General features: G+C 46.6%; 7 protein-coding genes across 7 annotated transcripts; 3 read left to right on the top strand and 4 right to left on the bottom strand.

The window, feature by feature from the left end:
- Positions 1–1468: 1468 nt before the first annotated feature.
- On the bottom strand, positions 1469–2124 carry GLAREA_03423 (uncharacterized protein; the record flags this gene model as incomplete). The annotated part of the gene is made up of 3 exons (XM_008083676.1): positions 1469–1702; positions 1759–1950; positions 2023–2124. 3 exons carry the CDS (start codon positions 2122–2124, stop codon positions 1469–1471), a joined length of 528 nt encoding a protein of 175 aa, XP_008081867.1.
- A 729-nt stretch (positions 2125–2853) lies between these two features.
- Positions 2854–4294, bottom strand: GLAREA_03422 (Oxysterol-binding protein-like protein; the record flags this gene model as incomplete). The annotated part of the gene is made up of 4 exons (XM_008083675.1): positions 2854–3675; positions 3729–3783; positions 3832–4157; positions 4232–4294. 4 exons carry the CDS (start codon positions 4292–4294, stop codon positions 2854–2856), a joined length of 1266 nt encoding a protein of 421 aa, XP_008081866.1.
- Positions 4295–5961: 1667 nt separating this feature from the next.
- On the top strand, positions 5962–7966 carry GLAREA_03421 (FAD/NAD(P)-binding protein; the record flags this gene model as incomplete). The annotated part of the gene is made up of 4 exons (XM_008083674.1): positions 5962–6133; positions 6181–6357; positions 6421–6951; positions 6999–7966. 4 exons carry the CDS (start codon positions 5962–5964, stop codon positions 7964–7966), a joined length of 1848 nt encoding a protein of 615 aa, XP_008081865.1.
- Positions 7967–8986: 1020 nt separating this feature from the next.
- GLAREA_03420 (Cytochrome P450) lies at positions 8987–10917 on the top strand (the record flags this gene model as incomplete). The annotated part of the gene is made up of 5 exons (XM_008083673.1): positions 8987–9061; positions 9107–9257; positions 9344–9804; positions 9850–10135; positions 10268–10917. The coding sequence occupies 5 exons, from the start codon at positions 8987–8989 to the stop codon at positions 10915–10917; spliced, it is 1623 nt and encodes a 540-aa protein (XP_008081864.1).
- Positions 10918–11199: 282 nt separating this feature from the next.
- GLAREA_03419 (Ankyrin repeat-containing protein) lies at positions 11200–13284 on the bottom strand (the record flags this gene model as incomplete). Its single annotated transcript, XM_008083672.1, has 4 exons — positions 11200–12058; positions 12116–12210; positions 12270–12786; positions 12860–13284. 4 exons carry the CDS (start codon positions 13282–13284, stop codon positions 11200–11202), a joined length of 1896 nt encoding a protein of 631 aa, XP_008081863.1.
- A 1191-nt stretch (positions 13285–14475) lies between these two features.
- Positions 14476–14997, bottom strand: GLAREA_03418 (uncharacterized protein; the record flags this gene model as incomplete). Its single annotated transcript, XM_008083671.1, has 1 exon — positions 14476–14997. The coding sequence occupies one exon, from the start codon at positions 14995–14997 to the stop codon at positions 14476–14478; it is 522 nt and encodes a 173-aa protein (XP_008081862.1).
- Positions 14998–18621: 3624 nt separating this feature from the next.
- Positions 18622–21169, top strand: GLAREA_03417 (uncharacterized protein; the record flags this gene model as incomplete). The annotated part of the gene is made up of 2 exons (XM_008083670.1): positions 18622–18807; positions 19103–21169. The coding sequence occupies 2 exons, from the start codon at positions 18622–18624 to the stop codon at positions 21167–21169; spliced, it is 2253 nt and encodes a 750-aa protein (XP_008081861.1).
- Between the last annotated feature and the right edge of the window lie 472 nt (positions 21170–21641).

The raw sequence follows: 21641 nt of genomic DNA, 5'->3' as shown, positions 1-21641 counted from the left end.
GGATGGGATAAGAGGGAAGGGGGAGGGGAAGGGGAAGGGGAATAGTGACATACTTCCCACACGTCTTACAAAAATATCTATACACCGGATTTCCACTCGTTGTTTTCTTGTCTTCGTAGACACTTAGATTTTCCTCTCCTGTGATGCTGATTTTGGAGTTCTCAATAATAAGATTCGCGCTGAATACTATGCCATTATTAGTCGTTGTGTGATAGATGATTGATGAGATTGGAAGGCGGAAAAGAGGAGTTATGCTGGGAGCGATGGTGACATACCAGATCCAGCAGTCTTCCTACAATTCTCACAATAACACAGATGACCTCTCTTTTTCGTAAACAGTTCGTCATCGGTGATTTTCACCGTTATGGCACCGCAGTTGCAGGTGGCTTCCATTTTGGCGTGTTGTGCTTTAATATCGAGTGAGCTTAAGGATGGAATGAGATTATGAAATCGATCTCGTGGGTATTTATATATGTCGTTCACAGAGCCAGTGCTTACTTATTTATAAGTTTTAAAGTGTAGGTAAGGTAGCTAACCCCGCAATACGCACCATCACACACTACAACACCACGTTATAGCCGAAGCGCCGAACCCAACATATCGGATTTTAACCTCATCGATACCAATGACCATAAAATACAAAGTCTCGGATCGTTGTATTTTGCGAGCGGTGTACATTAAATCTCATTTCCTAGGTATATATTGATGATTAGTCAGATTTATTTTAAGTGCTTACGCTGAGTTGTCAGAGTTGCCAAGTCGAGTTGTTACATATTGGATATTGATTTTTGATAGTAATAAGATTGAAATAAGAGTATCGTTTACAGTGTCATGAACCTCAAGGAGTAGCCTGATACCGTAAGTCAGGGGCTTGTTTTAAGGGGTTTTATCACATGTTGTTGTTGCTCGGCGAGTTTGGCCTTGCATGCTTATGAATGTTGTGAGTGATAGGTTGCTTGCGGGATATGAAAGTTGAATGTTACCTTGATTGAGTGTAAGCTTGATAGAAGGTGCATGTAAAAAACGCGAGAGGAAAGACGGGCTAGGGGTTGGTAAAACTCATGATTTTAAAACAAGGGAACCCTAAAACAGTAGTTGGAAAAATTTTCCCGTTCTAGTTGCGGTACGGAAATGGCATTTCTCGTTTACTATAAGAATTTCACAATGCTATTATGGGAAGAAGCTCTCGTTTGGTTGTAAGTATTATGAGAAGTGTCTGGGTGAAGAGGCGTGAGAAATTATATGAGGAATGGTATGGCAAAGTGTTAACCGTTGAGAATCGCCAAAGACAGAAAAATAGCTGCTGCAAAAAGGTATTATCATTCCGCTACCTAAAACCCAGGCATTTCATAACCATAACAAATCCATCGCAAATCCCACCACGCCAATGCAATTCCTATGGGGTATCATCCCAACCAATCCCATCCCATTCCATTTTGTTGCCTTCACTCTCTCCCAAACACTCCATCTAAGAGTTCTGCTTCACAATATCATGCTCCGCGCCACGCTGTTGAGTCTTCCCAACATCATGTTTATCCTGCGCCTTAAGCTGAGCCTCACGATCCCCAGTAATACCCGCAACAGCACCACCAACGGCACCACCAACACGATTAGCGATACCAGATCCGTAGTCGCTGATTTGGCCTTGTGCTTCTTGGCCTTTACCTTCGGCGTTTTGTTGGGCGCCAGTGCGTTTGAGATCCTAAAATAAATTATGTTAATAGAGTTAATACTTGTGGTATTGGGAGGGGGAAGTACCTCAGAACCGACTAAGTTTCCAACAGTCTCCTTTGCGGATCCCATGGTTTGATTCCAGGCTCCTTCTTGGCGGTTTGGATCATCTTTGGTGACGGCTCCCGAGGAGGAAGCGCTGACACCTGGGAGTTTGACGGTTGCGTGGGATGCCTCTTTCTCGAGAGTTGCTTTGTCTTTCTTGGCTTCGCCGGCGTTCTGGGTGATGTGTTAGTGATATGATTTTGGGAGACTAATCTGAAATCAGTGGTTGAAATAAAAAGAACATACCACATCGCTTTGGTTGCCAAAGACAGCTCCGACGGCAGACTGGACACCTCCAGCGATAGAGTCAATGCCAGCCTGAAGAGTGGAAGTGTTCTTGTCAGACATGTTGAAGATGTGATTGAGTTATTCGTTTCGTGAAAATTTCTTGAGTATTCTGTATTGTGTAGTAGTGTACTGATTTGAGTTTGTTATCAAATATCAATATACCACCAGGACGGGAGCACCCTTAAGTATTTTAGCTCCCGTTTGTCAAAAGCCAGATCCTCGCTTGTGATTGGATGACATCGAGGCGGATTCCATGACATCATAGTCTAGCCCTTCGATCCCGCGTTGGACCCCGCCAAGGCAACCCTGGAATCTGATATTGCCGTGAAAGAAAAGTGCAGGTGAATAAAGATTCTTCGTATCGCCTTGTGATCGGGGGGTCTTACTTGGTACGTCATACCTAAGACACATTCATACCTACCTAGGTAAGAGGAGGATGAAATCTTGTGATGGGAGAGCTTTTGCTGGTGGGGCCAGCGATCGATTTCTTAGATACGGCTGGCGCATGTCGATGGGATATTGGTTCACCTGAGCGAACCATTGTATCATTAAGATAAACATGAGTTGGGTGTCTTCCGAGCAAGAGAGAGATGTGAGTTACTTCTCAGGGTGTAGAAAAAATTTGGATCATGGGATTGTTGGAAGCTTTGCTTATGCTTTAGCGCGGTCGAGATCAAGGGTATTAAGGAGTATATTCTAGGCAGTGAAGCAAACCCATCCAATCTATCTAATGTACACCGTCAAAGAGTCTCTCTGAATTTACAGGCCGTCTAACCCTATCTTGTCACATCACGCCGAAGCAGTAATACTCAAGCCCTTCAAATCCATACCCGAAATCCCAGAATCGAATCTCGCATGTGTAGGACTCTTCAATCCATTTCGCAGATTATCTTGTACGCGCTGGTACTTTGCTTCATCCCATAACCAGATCATACGGCTTGCGTCCGTCTCGTATCTCATGGATGTACCCTTCAGACCTGCTGCTAGCTTCTCAGCTATAGGGTCTCTTTTGGCAGCCGTGAAGTATTTTCGACGAAACTCCCTTCCCTCAGCCTTTTCAATTTTGCGCATTTCCCTCTGTGTGATTTCTATTTTCGACTTTTCTGAGCCAATAGCAAAGATGTCCGCATTCTTGATTCCTTCAATCACATTTTTCCATGCCCTCCGAGATTCAAGAGGATGTTGGTGTTCGACGGGTGCCACGTCCAACACACTTCGAGGTATCGTGTCTATATTGAACGTTTCGAGGACTCTTTTTGTCCGAACCTCCTTGATCGTATATGCACCACTCCAAGTTCCTTCTGCCGTGTATATAGGTTCGTTTTCTTTACCATCTTTGAATATGGTCGCAACAAACGCGTTTCGTTTCCCGCCAAGCCATCCTTTGTAGGAGTATTCGATCTTAGTAGTATATCCAGAAGAGCTTCGAATGTATGACGTGCCAGATAGTTCTGGTGAAGGGGCGCCTGTGACCAACCCCTCCACATGAACTTTCGGCATTGTAACCAAGTGGTCCTCGTTGTATTCATCAATGTGCATTATACCATAGCCTCCTCTGTCTATGTTGACAGAACCGCTAAAGTAGACCTTTGGCGCAATATGGCCTTGGAGCTGTGGATCGATGTTAGAAAAGCGTTCCGCGCTTATGGGTAGCAGGTACGTACCCGAACACCATGCTCATTATTCCAGACGTTGAAAGCAGTGACAGGTGGATGATGGCTACGACCATCAGAATTATAGCCTTCCATTCAGAGTATCGTCACTCACCTCACTTGCTCAGAGACTAGCTCAGTTGTTCCAGCTTCATCAACCCATTTCCCCAGAAACTGTTCTCCCAAGAAAGCATTGAGCGGCTTCATGGCCCTCTTCTTCTTGCCATTCTCGTCTGTATTACTATGCTGCTCTTTCAAGGTGCTGAGAAACCATTTCAAAACGCAAAGCGCGCGTTTCTGGGGGTCTTCTTCTTTCGCAGCCGCAACGAATAGAATTGGATGTTCTGCCCAGTAGGCAGAGTATTCGGTGACGGATTGAGGAGCCAAGAGGAAAGGAGGTGCGGTCAAGGTGGAGAGATCGCCTTTGAATGATGCTATAGACTAGAAAAAGAGGTTGTCAGTTTATAATTCCGCATGTTTTAACTTGAATAGATGCTTGAAAGAAAGGGACTTACCTTGAGAAAAGAGAAGAGAGCAGACTTGTGATTCGGCGAAACTTTCTCATGGGCAGAAGACATGATTTATTAGGAAGAAACTAAGGGATTAAAAGTTGAAAAACAACTCGAGTATGGCGCTGCAATACAGAAATCGAATGATTCAGAGAAGGAAAGCACTCAATGCTATATTCGCGGAAACGACAGGTAATAAAGACAAAGATGAGATGATTCAAACCTGTTCAAAGAACGAAAGAGTATCTTCCAGAGATACTTGGGAGACAACCATCCTTAAACCGCGTGTGTATTGTGGCTTGTTACGGAATCTCAGTCGTCCGCTCTTTCAGCCAACTGTGAGACGGCGGTTGCTTCATGTCTTGGCGAGACATGTGAAATTGTTTCAACGCTGACCCTTTTGGAATAAGATCACGTGTAAAGTGGGGACATCTCCCTCTGCTTGGCAAAGAAGGTCCCCCATCTGTTCGAGGTTCCTTTTGATTTCATCGTCGGCCATCGTCAAGAGAATTGTTCATCTACGAAATGAGAAATCAATTGCTTATTCTCTGCGAAATTTTCGACTCTAGTCCATTCTTATCATAATATATTGCGCCTATCTAACGTCAACTTCTTTTCACATTCATTCGAATTACATACACCAGTGTTCGTTGTGTCGTGAGCTGATGGGGACTTTTCGCTTTTCAGATTGTTTGACATAGCGAGTAGAAGTATCTGCAGAAGTCGTCTCTATCTGATACCGACTACTGAAGCACCTCCACAGGCGGACTTTCACAGTTTGAAAGGTTATTCTAGAGGTGGAGAGGATTATGAATATGGTGATATTTTCCTCACTTCACATATACGACAATCCATTTCGCTCTTGTAGATGAAGTATGTTGTCATTACGTTTGATCTCATGAGCTGCTGTATTCTTGTTTTTATTGATGGCCAACATCTTTGATTGTCGATTGCTTATTTTGCGATGTTCAAAGACATGCAATGCATTTGGAGTCCTCAAGAAATCCCGAATTGAAACTCGCTCTTTACAAATTAGATTGTCTGCCCGATTTCATCAATAACTTTTCCTATTTCAAGCTTGTTTAAAATCACGAAACCTTCACAGAAGTCCCGTCTTACTAGTTCAAACTTCAGCATTGATATTTCTTTTTTTGCAAGCTGCCGAGGGTTGCTAATTCGCTCAATTGTTGACTGAAATAAGGTGGCTTGCAGCTCTTTACTTGGCAGTACGCTTTCATTTCTCGTCACTTCTTGCACTTCGATAAGGGATAATCTACCCTTTCAATCGCTTAATCCTTATTTCTTTAAATTATATACCTACATAGGTAATTTTCAATGCCACCCACCTCTACACCATCCCTCTATTCATCCTAATGTCCAGCCACTTTAACCCCTCATTCTTTCAATCCCCTCTCGTCAGCAATACCAAAATTTTACTTTTTTTTTCCACTGTGTTTCCGCGAATCCATCACCGAGTACCAGGTTTCTTTATCCAAGCCCGCTTTGTCATCCGATGGTACGGTTACACAAAGTCTTTAACCTCACAACGGCCCTTGCGAACATGCAATAAGACGCACAATCTCACGCATCGATCAAGAGATGCATAGTACCATTACGGGATGGAATTTTCGACATATGGATTACCCCGCTCAAAATGTGCATTTATAGCTGGAGTTCCAACTGCTTCTGATGTTGGTTCCATTGACACTCACTCAGAGTGAGTAAGATACTTCAACATGCGCTTGTCTTTTTTAATAAGTGTGCTTGGCTGCGGCTCTGCACTTGCGGATTCAGCGTGTCCGCTTGTTGATATTGATGATGTGAAAGGGAAGACTTATGATTATGTTATTGTTGGTGGTGGAATAAGCGGATTGGTTACTGCGAATCGTCTGTCCGAGGATAGAGATAGTGAGTCCGTGAAGAAATGTTTCGTACAAAACGCTAATTATGACTAGAAACGGTGTTGATCATTGAACGTGGTTACTTTGATGATAAGCCCGAGGCTATCTTACCTTATTATGCCAAAGGTGTTGATGAAAGTGTGATGATGAGACCTAGGTCCGCTCCGGTTGCGCGATTGAATAATCAGACTTTTGGTGTTGCTGTTGCTGCTGTTGTGGGTGGTGGTTCTGGTATGTCTTCCATTCTATTCGACTTGTAACCAGAATGAAATCGAGCTGACAGTTTAATTAAAGTCGTAAATGGCATGAACTACATGCGTGGTAGCAAAGCAGACTACGACAATTGGGAATCCCTCGGAAACTCAGGCTGGGGCTGGCAAAACCTCTTTCCCTATCTCCGCAAAAGCACAACATTCTTCCCACCCTCACCCCAGACTGTCACTAAATTCAACGTCACCTGGGATCCTGCCGTCTTTGATCACGGTCCCCTCAGCGTCAACATCGACGATTTGCTGTTCCCAGATCTTCTCTCTGTGTGGTCGGCATGGCGTGTCAACAGACCTGACGTCCCAAAACCGCTAGACAGTTCCGCATCAATCGGTCCTGGAGTTTATTGGCAGGCCAATACGATTGATCCACGTGAAGGAGTAAGAGCTACGGCGAGAAGGAAGTATTATGATCCAATTTGTGCGAGGAGGAAGAATTTGGTTATCGTAACAGGACAGACGGGGAGGGAGATTCTGTTTCGCGGATTGAGGGCCACGGGTGTAGAGATTGTTTCGAGGGGTGATGGCAGTGTCTACCAAGTTTTTGCTAGGAAAGAAGGTACGTATTCAACTGGAAAGCATTCCTCTTTGTACTAACCGAAGCAGTAATTCTCGCCGCTGGTGCAATCATGACTCCCCAACTCCTCCAAGCAAGCGGTATAGGTCCAAAATCAGTCCTCACAGCCGCCGGTATCAGAGTCAAAAAAGATATGGCCAGCGTAGGAGCAAATTTCCAAGACCACCCCACAGCATACATGTCCTTCAACCTCTCCAACCTCTCCTTTCCCAACCCTACCACCCTCGACAACAACGCAACCTACAACGCAACAGCCTGGGCGCAATACGCACTCAACCGCACCGGTCCCATCGCCACCGGCCGAGGTCCCGCAGCAGCCTTCCTCTCCCTCACACACATTACCTCCGCCTCCACCGCACAATCCATATCCACATCCCTCCTCGCGCAAAACGCCGCCGACTACCTGCCCCCCATCTACGCCGACCCCAAACTCCTCCGCGGCTTCATAGCCCAACGTGCCATTCTCGCCTCCCGCTTCACATCCAACACCATGTCCATCGCCGGCTTCCCCATGTCCCCCAGCGGCGCGTCCCCAGCTATCCTCTTCAAATCCCTCTCCCGCGGCACCGTCACGCTGAATCTCACGCATCCCTTCGCTCTGCCCGTCGTACAATACAACACCTTCCAAAACCCCATCGATCTGAAGGTCATGCTCGCCATGGTACGTCACTCGCGCAATTTCTGGAAGTTGCCTGAGCTGGCCAAGTTCAGTCCGGTAGAGGTGTCGCCTGGCGCGCAGTATGTGAGTGATGAGGCTTTGACGGAGGCACTCAGTAAAGGGGGATTGGTGCCTTCGTTGGCACATCCGAGTGGGACGTGTGCACTTATGCCGGAGGAGCTAGGGGGGTGTGTGGATGAGAAATTGAGGGTTTATGGGGTCAAGGGGTTGAGGGTTGTGGATGCGAGTATTATGCCGTTGGTGCCGGGGAGTGGGTTGCAGGCTACTATGTATGGGATTGGGGAGAGGGCGGGGGAGATGATTAGGGAGGGTGACTGAGGAGAGTGAAGGTGGTGAGGTCTGGTTTGAAGGGTCGAAGGTCGGTAGGTAATATATCGGAGTATATAGGTAGGTATCTTTTCGTTTTGAATACTTTGATTCTCTTTTTCGTATGCTGGACAATCACTGTTAAACATCTAGTCTATGATATATATGAGGCAAATATACGAACATGAGCTGAGGTATACTTTCATAACAGCCCCGACTGGCTTTTGTATCTGTCAAACGCCTGTGCAGAATCGCTTATCCTCCTGTGCCAGATTTCAGACTTGAACTCCTGATTTACCTAAAATATCTCGCTTGAAAGGGTTTATGTACTTGTGTATTCAATATCAAGACCCTTAATCATGTTTCCACCCTCCACTCTCAAAATGTCAAACTGCAGTTCTGCCACTCGATTCCTACTCCTGTTCTCTACCCGAACTCCAGCACATTAACCAGCAATCATAAAACACCTAAAAGGAGATTCATCGCGCTTAAAATCGATAGACAAGTTTCATCCTGTATAAAAAACGGGTTCACTAAATGTGTTCTTGCTTTTTCAAAATGAGACGATTGATTCTTGTAGAACATCGCCACTAGATGACAACCGCTATCAGAACTACCCTTAACCGAGAAAGCGGTATGACGTTCCTGTGGTACCACAAGCACGGATGAGATGTCTGTGTTACAAACTCCCACCTAGTTCTCACTTAAGATATAAGGTGTTGTTGGACAGAGGCATAAAGCTTAATATCTAGACAACTAATTTCTTTGAATTAAGGATAAACGACCCTGAATTGTGAAAATTTCCAAGGCCGTTTAGATTACGAGATTTCCTGTTTTTGTCGATGCAGGGTTAGAAGTGTTGATTTGTGTAGCAGAGTGCTACACCAGTGTAGCACACAGTCGTACTCACACAAAACGAGACTACTCAAGGAGGTGGGCTTCCCCTCATTTCTGTTCGGTTTGTTGTTTGTCTGTTATCCTAGGCTACTAATTTCGAAATCTGAATTAGAAAACTCACCGTATTCTTCGAAAATGGATATCCAAACCCTAATCCAAGCTTTGAAAGAGCACTGGAAAGCACTTGCTTTTACAACATTCATTCTCTACGTAAGTCTCCAACTCCAGTACCACAAAATACTGAATTCTCCCTAGTTCATCTCTTCCGCTATCTACAATTTACATTTCAGCCCCCTCTCCAAGTACCCCGGCCCCCTCCTCGCCAAAATCTCCTCCCTCCCAAACTTCTACTACACCACCACCGGCAACCGGCACATCTGGATCTGGCAATGCCATCAAATCTACGGTATTTTCAATCTTCCCCTATCACCTTGCCTACTTCCTCTTTCCCCCTCCCCTTTAATTTCTGATTCCCAGCACTAACCACCCCAGGCCACACATTCCGCTACCACCCCACCGGCCTCCTCTTCTCCACCGCCCCCGCCTACCGCAGCATCTACGCCACCAAATCCAACGTCCGCAAGTCCCCGTCCTACGCGGTATGGGCGCGCAACGAGCAGAACCATAACACGCTGACGGTGTTGGGGAGAGTGGAACATGCTGTGAAGAGGAAGGTGTTGAATCTGGCGTTTTCGGAGAAGGCGGTTAGGTATGCGGAGGGGAGGGTTAGAGGGGAGGTGGGGAGGTGGGTTGATGTTTTGGCAGAGGGGGAGGAGGGAAAGGGGGATGGGTGGTCAGTACCGATGAATGCGGCTGTTGTGACGAATCGATTGGTGTTCGATATCGCTGGGAATTTGACTTTTGGTGTGAATTTCGGGTTGAAGGAGAGGGATGGTGGGAGGTTTAGGGATATTCCGGAGGCGATGGCGGAGCTTTTGAGGTTTATGTATCCGGTATGTTGACATCCAACCTCGCCCTTCAATCTGACCTCATGACAGATCTCTCAATCCCCCTTCATCAACACCTGGGTCTATCTCAAACCTCGCGGCCTAGATCGCGTGATGGACTATTTCGTGCCTAAGAATATTAGGATGTATTATGACTTCATTGACGAGCAGGTTGGGAAACGGATGAAGGAGGAGAAAGAGAGGGAGAAGTTGGGTGGTGATGATGGGAAGGAAAAGGATATGTTTCATTACATGTTTCAGCAGAAAAAGGAGGATGGGAATCCGGTGTATTCGATTGATGAGTTGCGCGCGGAGGCTAATTTGTTGTTGATTGCTGGTGAGTTGCCCCTTTTACTTAAGCGAGAAACGAGAATTCTATCCATTTTGAATTTCGGAAAGGAAACTAAACACTATCAATCACTTCCCAAACCCCAAAGCACCTTAACTAACCTTACCATCTCACACACAGGCTCCGACACAACCGCCGTAACCCTCTGCGCCTTCTTCTTCTACATAACCCGCCGCCCCCTCTGCTACGAAAAACTCACTCACGAAATCCGCACAACCTTCACCTCCGCCTCCGAAATCCGTACCGGTGCCGGGTTAACCTCCTGCACCTATCTTACAGCCTGCGTAAACGAGAGTCTCCGTCTCGGCGTCGCCGGCGCCGGAACCCTTGACCGAGTCGTCCAACTCGGCGGCCTGATCATCGACGGCGAGTACATCCCAGCCGGCACCACAGTCGCCTGCTCAGGCTGGACAATGATGCATAATGAAGCCAGTTTCGACGGGGCGTATGTCTTTCGTCCGGAGCGCTGGATCGCGAATCGTGCTCACGGCGTGACGGAAGCTGATGTTGCGCGTGCTTGGAGCGGGTTTAATCCGTTCAGTGCCGGGCCATGGAATTGTGTTGGTCAGAAGCTGGCGCTTATGGAGTTGCAGATTGTGATTGCGAGGACGATGTGGGCGTTGGATGTGAGGCTGGCTCCGGGGGATAGGACGGGGGCTGGGATGAGGGATGGGTGGTGGGGGATGAGGGATACGGAACATTTTCAGGTGAGGGATGCGTATGTTACTTTGAGGGACGGGCCGGTTGTGCAGTTTAGAAAGAGGGTTTAAAAGTGATCGAGAGAGATGGGTGGTGCGCCGCTTTTTCCGTCGAGAAAGCTAGTGATGTGGTCTATATGCCTTTATATTGGACTTTCGTCACGATTTTGATGCGAAAGAGCTCTTGTTGTGGATTGCTAGATTCTATCAAGAGTCAGTGAATGCAAAGCATGCATGTCAGAGCCGAACTAAGCTCACCTTCAACCCTTTTTATCTGCTTGTGTAGTTTGACATGTTGGGAAATGAACTGAGGGAAGAATGCCAATGTGCATACTCGTCTGAACATAGCAATCTTTAATCAATCCACGCCCCTGGTAGCTGTTCCCAAGGACTCTCGATCATCTCCCAGAAGTCTTCAGCGTATTCGTAGTTCGCAGCGCGGTCGTCCCATACGTCCCAGTCGTGTATCGTCGGCCCGTATTTAATACAGAACGAATAGAACCCAGCGAAGCAATCCTCGTGATTTCCCCAGTCGTGACAGATCCTCCAAGTATGTACGTCCGAAAACTTCCTCTCATTCTGGTGTATCTCTCTTTCTTTTGCGCCGTAGAGTGTTAGATCAACACCAGCCAAGACCAAGCACTTGAGATATTTTTTCAACAGCCATTTACCACTGGGACAAAAGTCTCGAAATGTCAAAACGTATGATGAATAACCAGCGTAAAAAAGCAAGAGGAGTGAGATGATGGTTAAATGGTTTCTGTCGGGACGGTAGAGATCGATGTGTGATCGTATTGCCTGCTGCAAAATTGGAAAACATTCTTCCACAATTTCCGGATCGAGGAGTGCATTGCACACCAGATTACGGATGATGCATTCAGTCAAAGTATAGCCTGCCGAATCGCATATCTCGAATTGATGACGCTCTAGTGAAGCTTCACCGAGGGCAAGCTCTAAAGCTCGAGGATGAACGACGAGAGAAAATGTGAGAACGAATTCGATCTTATCCTCCGTTGAACGCTCTGAGTATGGAGGATACGCATATTTCAGTGACAGTTCCATTGCTTGGTAGCGCTCCACAAAGGCGCTCTCCAACATGCTCTTGCCGTCACCAAATGAAATCAGAGCGTCTTGATTTTCGTGGAAAAATAATGATAAGATCTCTTTGACAGAGTGGTCATATATTTCACTATCAAGCCAATGAATAGGGACTCTATAAAGTTAGTACCGACCACTCCTAGAGTTGATATAGATAATAAAGGGACCATACTTTCCATGAACTCCAGTACCATCTAGCGCGAAAGCCTCAGCCCCCTCATCCAACAGGAGTTTACAAGCCTGTGCTCGATGATTATACACTGCATACTTTCCCAGCAAGCATTAGTTTGTAAATTTTGTACTCTATATCGAGTGTATACACTTACGTGGAGTGCTGTGAAACCATGTATATCACGGTCAAAGGGAGTGGCCAAGCCAAGATTGAAAAGCCTTTGTATTCCTTCCACATTCCCCTCCCCCACACAGTGGAATAACTCGCAATCTACAGGTACAATACTGTATGGTCGAAGATTAAAACTGCAACTCCATCGGTCTTGGATAATTTGGGCTTCATAGACATTTCTAGAGATCCACTGAGGTGTAAAGATACGTACTTTCGCAACGCTTCTTATTGCCGACTTGGATTTGCGGCTATCATTTTTATTCAAACTGTACTGATTGAAACTGTACTGAACTCCACCGAATAGAAAGCCCATAACCGAGGGGCCCTTCCATATCTCGTGACTTGAGTGCACTGGTGTATCTTTAGTTGAGGACACTGATAAATCTGCTGATTGGGTAGATCTTGAATCTGTTGTTTTCAATCTCTGTAATTCTTGACATATTTGCTGATTAATTCGCTGCTGGTTGATATGTGAAAAGTACTGATGCTGCTGGAAGAATCTTACCCAGATAATGTTAGCATATGATGAAAACGGCGTGTAGCTGTAAGACGAAGCAATTTAATAAAACTGACATATTGCTTGCTATGTGAGCTAGCTGGATGTTGCTCTTTGTCTCTTCTAATTTTCTTCGAAGATCTTCAATGCCTTGTTTCTTGACAGCGAATTTGAAACGCCCTTTTCGACCGTTGCCAGATATCAGAAGCTCGAGATGCGTAGCAACTTGGTAAAGTTCTTGCGCCGCCGCGTGGCAGCTGGCGAGCGAGTGATCGATGATGTCGTCTGCTCCGTCTGGAATCTGGAGATATCGGGCGCGAGTCCTTATGCTTTCGAGAATGTGGCCCAACTCTTCGACGTTTTGAATGATGGATCGCAACTCTTTCGGTGCATCTTTCATAGAATCTGTAATATTCTTCAGCTTGATGAGGTTGTCGCCAATCTGAGCCACGAATGAGGCTACCCCGATTCCACCGGCCACGACGCCGAATATTTCTGCCATGATCAGATGGATGCCCAAACTTGGGCTGTTGATGTTAGCAAAATTAAAGAGAGTCCGCGGATCGTGAAGTGACAGGAGTGAACGTTGGGTTCAAAACCACCTTGATCGTCAAGGCTTACTCAGCACCGCCCAATATGCAGCATCGCAACTCGGCAACTCGCTGCTGACTCTGCCTTGCGGAGTGCCATCTAATGTATTCTTGCTACCTAGGTATTTCGAGACTGGGGTCGAATCCAAATCTGTAGACGTCGCTAAATAATAGCCAAATCGAAGATAGAGTATCTGACTAAATGACTGAGTGTGGTCGTCTTCAAAATATACAAACAACAACAATTGTGCCAACGAATGCATGTGTAAAGTTGTAGAAGTTCACTTGTGAGCGACGATAGCCTCGAAGGCTTGTGTGGTGGCTTCTACGCATGTGCATCGCCTCACGACAACGAGAACGGCTGAACCAGAAAAATATTATTTTTGTGGAAAAAAAGAGGTTGGCTTAATAAGTTAGAATACTTTCTCAATTGGAGAAATCGTAAAATAAAGTAGTGATGAATTGTGACATTCGACAAGTCCAAATCATCCAACCAAAGAACCCCCTCAACCATTTATTTCACCAGCCATTTCAAATTGCGCGAATTCCATCAGCTCTTAAATGCTTCCTGATAGAGAAATAAATGACATGAATCTGATTAATCAATCCCATGGTGAGAAAAGACAATTTATAAGAGTGAGAGATGTGTTTTGATGGATGAGTTGTGTTTGGGTCGTGAAAGGAGCGGTCGGATATTGTAGCTGGTAACTCCAGACTGAAGCAGGTATTAAACCAAGTGAATAACAATATTTCATCCATGAGAACATAATCGCAAGTATACACGTAAACTTGCTCAAAATGCTCACGACGAGTCCCTGGGCAGACTTGGCAGAGCAATTTATTAGGATGCACATGCAAAGCATCAAACCCCAACATCCGACTGAAACAAAATATCATCGTTGTAAATAAAATCGAATAAACATCTAAGTAAAGTAGAATATTCATTCTGGGGGTATCATAAATCCAAACGCCTCCTCGAGCTATCATACAATGCTCTTCGTCATTCTTCGTAGTACAATCTCCTTGCTCAATCATCTTCCTCGTCGACCTCATGTCAAATCATCTTCATCACCGTCCTTTCTTTCAAGTAGATCGATCCATCTCTACTTCAAATCAAAACTAACCCTCCTCTCATCACAGCTCCGAGACCGTCCAACCTTCAACTCCTTCTCAACATCCATCAGGCGGGTCTGGATCCACATTCTGTACCCTTTATTCCCCCTGACCCCCTCACAGTTCAGCAGCTCCGTAAGTGTAGTCTTAATTTGAAGATTGACATCCTTCAAGCGATCCTGTTCTTTCATGATCTCTTCGAGCGTAGCATCGGTAGAAAGATCCGGGAGAGAAGACCGACGATGATGTAGTGTTGGTCGTGTTGATGGGGATTCTGTTAGGAGGGTCGGCTGAGAGCGAGCTCCGAATGGGTCTGAAGATGCTGATGAGGTAGATGAGGAGCGTGATGACGGAGAGTAGCGTGAGGTTGTTGGTGATGGAGGTGAGATTTCAGAAATGTGTTTATGTAGAGCGTCTTGTTGAGAGTGGAGGAGTAGGTATTTTTGGAGAGCGAATGCTCGGTCTGGTGGTCCCTGGGGACTGTGTTTGGTTGCCATGGTTGGAACGGCCATCTTGTCTTGTAGTTGGATGTGCTCTGTATGTTGAGAGTGTTTTATGATGGGTGGTATGAAGTTCGAAGTTTGAAGTGTGGCTGGACTTTATAAGGGTAAACCTTTGGCTGTGCTTGGTGAAATTGGTGAACTGCCAGGGCTTGGTATGAGGAATCTGGATATATTCATATACTTCACCCTGGATAAGGCTGACGTCGTCAGAGTAATCCCACGCGGACCTTTCCTCCTAACGGTTCAAACTCGCAGGGGTAAGTTGGAGCGAAGCTCCTTTGGGACCCATTTCTGACCCATAACAGGGTTCCTGATGAATTCTGTGTACCCCTTCAAACATGTTTCTTTGTCGTGATTGGCTTTTTCGCCATCCGATTCCAAGTTCCCCATCAAAAGTTGGAACCTTGGCATGGAAAATCGTGGTCAGCCACAGTTCTGGTGAAAGGCCAGGTGTGGCGGTGCGTCATGACTTCCGGGTGCACGAAAAACCTGGCAGGGAACTCCCGTCGTACGCGCCTTTTGAAGCACCATTGTCTGCCGATCACTCCCTGAATGCGACTCTTGTTGGCCAACGTCGTCTGGAGGTCGAGGCACAGGACCTCTTGGGTTCTGGGAAGCGAGAGAACAATTCCCTTGAGTTGGAACCTGGGGGGAACTGATCGATCGATCGAGCTTTTCATCGGTAACATAACGTGACTGGAATCAACGGTTAGAGACTGTTCAATTCCATATACTGTCTTTTGGCTTGAGTTGCTCTCTCACAGTATCATAGCCATCCGAATGAAATTGCGTTATCTGCAATATTTTCCTTAGATCTCTCGTTCTTGACGCATTAGTATTTTTTTTAGCTGCATCGACTTAGTATTCTTCCAACGACATTGAACTTTCCATGCATTTTCTCATTCGTGGGTGTGCGCCCGGTTCAGGTACACTGATCTGCATTCCTGCATAACCGGGAGGTTTGTCCTTTGAAGGGTCGACACCATGAGCAAATCATAGCCTGAGAAGGTGATTTCCGTATCAGAAGTGAGATGATGTAGCCTTCTTTAGTCATTATTTGGAAGGGAAATTCCATCCGAGTTGGTTGTATCAAAAATGCCAGAAGCAAACTGTGATGCGTTTGTGATAGGATGTTTCAGCAATCCGTACATGAGTGCTAGTCATTCCGCCAGGACGTCCGGTCCGGCTTGAAGTGATGTGGAGGATGCCGAAATTCGGTATTTCGTCAGGCTAAGGACCTTTATTCCGGCTTCTCTTCACTTTGTATTAGATCCCGAAGTTCAATTCCAGCAGGACGTTTCTGTCCGGCCTTTGTTGATAGGTGGAATGCGAGGCCGGTACCTAACATGAAATATAAAATCTCTGGCACGCTCCAAAATGCTCTTTGATAAAAGTCATGGTAAAAAAACCTTTTTAGCCAGCAAAATTCTATCACATCTTCTCACGGCCACCTTCATACTGTTTGATGTCATTCCAATCTTCCGGGTACTCATTGAGAAGAACGCATAACATGATGTCAGGTTAAGCCGAACTCATTACGACCATGCCGGAGCCGGGCCATCGCCATGATCGAGATGATCAATTCTCTGAATAACGACATGTGCGTTCACCCCACAATGGCCGAGACGCTGCGGGTCTTCCCCAGACGGAATAACAAGCTCAAGCAGAGAAGTGGAAACAATCTGACTAGAGTGTGAGTGGAGGTGTCGAAAAAAACACACGAAATGACCCATGCAGAGGTGCAGAGGGATGCGATTTCGGAATTGCGTCAGCTTGAGATGGGATTCTCCACGGAAATGCATGATAAGAATGATTGAGGAGTACGCATAGTCAGTAAGCTGACGATCCTCTCATGTCGAGTTACTCGAGCCTCGGGACATCTCCAGGCACAACAGTCTCCCACACTCGAATCCGTGGACAGCGGCTAGTACTCCAAGTTGAGTGAAATGGAAAAAATGGCCCAATAGCTACTGAACACTTGGTAGAGAGCCCAGGGAATCCGGGCGGCACTCCCATGTGAAAACGATACATACGATCGATGGCGGAAACAAGGACACAAAGAAAGAGTTCATTGCGTTCGTACACCAATTTGAGGCCATGTCATTCAGGATACACCTAGAAACGGCGATCTGAATGATGAAGTTTGAGTTCGACGGAGCACCTGTCGCTCTGCATCGAGCATCAATACCCGAGTGTGATGTGTCTATCGAATATGGTCGCAACCAGTCTGAGGTGTTCGAGCGAATGATTGCTGTAAGAGTCCCAAGCATTAGCTTGCGAATCACTTTGATAAATAACATGTTACACACACAATGATCGAGGCAAACAGGAAGCATCCGGTTTCTCAGTCAACACAGGGTGTATCTTGCAGACAGCCTTCTCGGACGTGCGGACGGAATCTCAAGTTCTACGAGATCTGTAGTACTTCTCATTCTCATCGTGCAACGGATCGAGTACCAAGCCTTCGGTTTCCGGGGAAATGCTATAAAACACGTTCAGCGGGTAGTAGATCCTGGAGTACAAGATACCTGGCCGGAAACAGACTGTGGAAAGAAAGCTGAACATGGTTATTGACGATGTTCTTGCGACATAGTTGATTCGGACTTTGGCACAGGAACCGTGTTGCTTGAGACGCCGCCAGTCTTCGGAGAACCCGACTGTTTACGCTTCTTCCATACAACGCAGTTGCCGTCTGCCCGTGTTCTCGTAGATCTCGACAGGTTCGAGGGAACTATTCGTAGGACGCTATCACTACACCAACAGTGATGTCGATCTCAATAGAGTCGTGATCCGTCTGGTTATCGCAATGTGCTCAGGTTGGTCGACGTTTTCTCATCAATAGTCAGATCTCAGAACTGTTTCCGTATCTAAATGAGCTGTTCCGGAAGACAGGCTCTCCATGCGGTGCTCAACGGCCACCTGCATCGTGCATGGCGTGGCGATATACTCGTCCTCGTCGGTCTCTTGATGTTTCCACGTTCTCTTCGAATAGAATAACCAAGATGGTTCCCCATTCTTTCTTGGAGCTCTGGAAGCTCAGCCGGCCTACTCAGAAATAAGCAACAATTTGCCAATAACAACAAGTGAAGAAAACAAACGCGCTTGTAAATTTTTCTGCATAACAATCTTACAGTTTATTATTATCTGTGGAGAGGCTGGGAAGAGCACGGTCACTACCGGAATACTTGGTCGGGTCTTGAGCGGGCGGAAGAAGATGATTGGGCGTGTGCCTGAAGCCAAAGGTTGTTTGGTGGGCCAAAGCCTGGTTTCGGTGGGCTTTCGCAAATGACAGGGTGGAGAGTCTCGATTGGGAGTTGGTCGGTGCAGCGAGCAGGTGGGATTGAGTGAGTAACGAAGCAAGTGACCACCTCCATTCATCCAATTCCCAACCTCCTTCCTTCTCACAAGGGACCTTTCCCCTCCATAATTCACCACCCCCAATACGACTTCTAAACAATAACATCATCCCACCGGATCGACGGTGACCACTCTCTTTTGAATAAACCCGACTCATTCATATTCACGAATTCGCAACTATGGTGCATGTGCGACGCGACCCAACGAACACAAAAACGCCTCGGTAGGACGTGTGGATGTACAACGACGTGTTATATATCGAGCGGGTCACGAAAGATGGCGATAGCGACGGTGGAAAAAGATGCGCTGGAACTCTTAATCGGTCACATTCCTCCCAGTACCACTTCCACACGCCATCTCGAGTGTTGCTGTGGCCGGAAAGATTGCGCATTTCTGAATCATAACTGCTCGGCGCTAGACGATTTGGAGAAGGAAGTTCATACGGCTGCCACCCTAGGCCAGGTACGTCACATTCCTCGTTCGACCCTTTGTTCTGTACCATCGTTTTTTCTGAGGATACATCCTGAGGTTTGGGTCATCGTACAAGCTTTTTTGTTTTGTTGATGTCAATACCTTTGCATGTGGAAGAATATTTATGGGGAGAAGAACGCCTCTAATCTCAGCAAGCAAGCGCTAGCTTTAGCTTTACCCTTAGTACCAGAACTGCAGAGGGTTGTCAAGCATTGCTCGACACAAATTCTTTTCAAGATCATGCGAACAATTCGAGATGTGCAAGTCACTGACCTTCGCACTACAGGCTCTTCTTGTCCGCCATGAGCAGTACATGCAAGATGCCGAGCGAGATCGCTTGGATATGACGGAGAAAATAGAGCAACTCGAGACGGAGAAGAAGGAGCTGGAGGATGCGAACGAGAAGAATGCGCAAGAAAACAAAACTCTTCTTGACCAGCTCGAAGGGCTCAACACCACCGCTGTCGAGTCCGAGACATATATCAAGTCGCTCGAAACCACACTTCAGTCGACTCGCCAAGAGATGCGGAGATTAGAGACTTTGGCTGCGCGGACACACGAACTTGAGCTGCAACTTGCGGGCTTGGAAGAGGAGCAAGACGTACTGAAGAACACTGTGCTCAAATCAGAGGTAGAGGAACGCTCAGCTATCCAGAGATGGAAAAAGGCGGAAAGGGGTATATGTGATTTGCAAGATGAGCTTGAACGAATAGAGCGGGAGGCTAGGGAAGAAAGGGAGCGACATGTGGAGGTACTCGGTCGTATGGAAAGACAAAGGCTTGTTGAGAAAGAGCTGGATACCACGGTCGGACGGCTGAAGGCTACAGCTACGACAGGTGGTCCAAAGAACGGTACCAATGTCGTTTCACACTTCGTCAAGGATATACTTCAAGACAATGCCAATTTGCAGATGGGTATTATGGAGCTGAGGGAAATGTTGATGAATTCAAATGATGAGGTTCAGGCTTTACGGGAGCAACTTCTCCTACATCAACCTATTGAGAGGGGGGGCGGTTCGACAGTCCCAGCTAATCTGCGAGCGGAGCTTGACAGCTTCACAGATATCAAGGGTAATTACCCTAAGCTCTCTCAGGCTGACAGAGAAAGGGAAGCGTCATCGCAACGTCTTCCTGGTACTTCTGAACCTCCAATTGTGTCTCAAGAGCTACACATTCATCATCACTACCACTCGAAGAAGGAGGAGCTGCGAAGACCAAAGAAAAAGCGGGTCTCGCTCAACATGGCAACGTTCACTCCTCCAAGATTATCTCAATCATCCAGAGACCTTCAATCGCCAAGATCTCCAAGAACACCTCGAGGCCCCGATGCCGCCAGCGCAATACTGTCACAGACGTCCGTCACCATTCCTGGGCCGCATACTCCAGCCAGTAATCGATGGTCTGTCCAATCATCCAACCAGATGTCGGACTTTGCACCATCTTCAGTGCCCTCATCACCTCAATCTGCATATCGAAACAGTATGCTTTTTGATAGACTAGGCGGTTACGATCTGGACTCATCACGTCCAACCTCACCAGGATCTAGTATCGATCCAATGTCTCCACAAATCGCTCCATTCCACAGAAAGCGAGGATCAGAAGTTTCTACGCGAAACTTGCCAATCAACTTTCAACCGCACAGTATCATTAAAGAGGAGGATGACGACGTTCATGAAATTCAGGATCTTGGTACTCCTACTTTAAATCTTGATACGAGCTTCACGGATGACTCCAACAATGTTGATTACCTATCATCGGCAAGTCAAGTTGATGTGTGGGATAGTCCATACCGGCCAACACTCAGACGGACAACTTCTCACGAATCCATTATATCAGTATCTGGCCTAGACATTCATACGCTCAAATCACGTCCATCACAATTGACGATCAAGTCCGGTATATCAATGTATCGTCCTCGTTCTGGCACTCCATCCTCCATAGTCTCAGTCAACACCGCAGTTACTGCACGCCCAACTCTCACACGAAGTACTCACGACAGTACATCCTATCTCCGCTCAAGCATTCAAAACGATCGTTCAGACGCCCGCTCTATCTCGTCCAGCGGCTCCACCGATAATCCTAATCACAATAATAATAATAATAACAACAATCGTCTCGGTAACAAACTCGGCGGCTGGGTCTTTGGTCGTTGGGGCGTTAGTCCGGCGAAATCACCAACCACCCCACAAGATCCTCTGAAGGCGTTCATGGGCAGAGCCCCGGGGATTAATCAGAAAGGTCCCATTCCTGGGTTCGTGAAGAGAATCGAGAGACCGCCTAGTAAAGTCACGGCTGATAATGTGGATCGTGCTGCGTTACTTGAGGTTCTGGGGGAGGAAGAGAATGAGTCATGACCACAGATTGAGTCAAGAGTTAGGCTGTCTTAGTCGTTCATCGCATCACGTTTTTCTTTTGTCACAATCAACGCGTAGGCATCTGCATAGGCGTCACTTCTGCTTTTGGTCTGACCAGCCCTGCGATTTTAGGGGCTGGAATTGGATGGTGTTTCGGTTGGGTAGGCACACGTACATACACATGTGTTTTTTTGGTTGATTGTGGATTGGGATACCCATTTTTTGTTTGTTGCGTTGGATGGATGAGATTGCTATGAAGCTGCTTTGGGTATGAGGATCAGAGATGGCGGGAGTGTATTCTTAGAGGAGAGTGGTTGGATGAGATTAGTAGGTATAGATTGATTTCATTAGGCGAAAAGAAAACGAGGAGGAAGCGTGAGTGAATAACTAAGCGGGGGGAAAGGACAGGAGGGTGGGATTAATATAATGATAATTATTTCAATGGCTGCGCTGTGAGGACATTCTGTTTACC

The sequence above is a fragment of the Glarea lozoyensis genome (assembly GCF_000409485.1).
Source record: "Glarea lozoyensis ATCC 20868 chromosome Unknown GLAREA2, whole genome shotgun sequence".
In the NCBI taxonomy this organism is placed as follows: Eukaryota; Fungi; Ascomycota; class Leotiomycetes; order Helotiales; family Helotiaceae; genus Glarea; species Glarea lozoyensis.
Note: the sequence above shows the minus strand (reverse complement) of the source record. Positions and strands in the feature narration are given on the sequence as shown.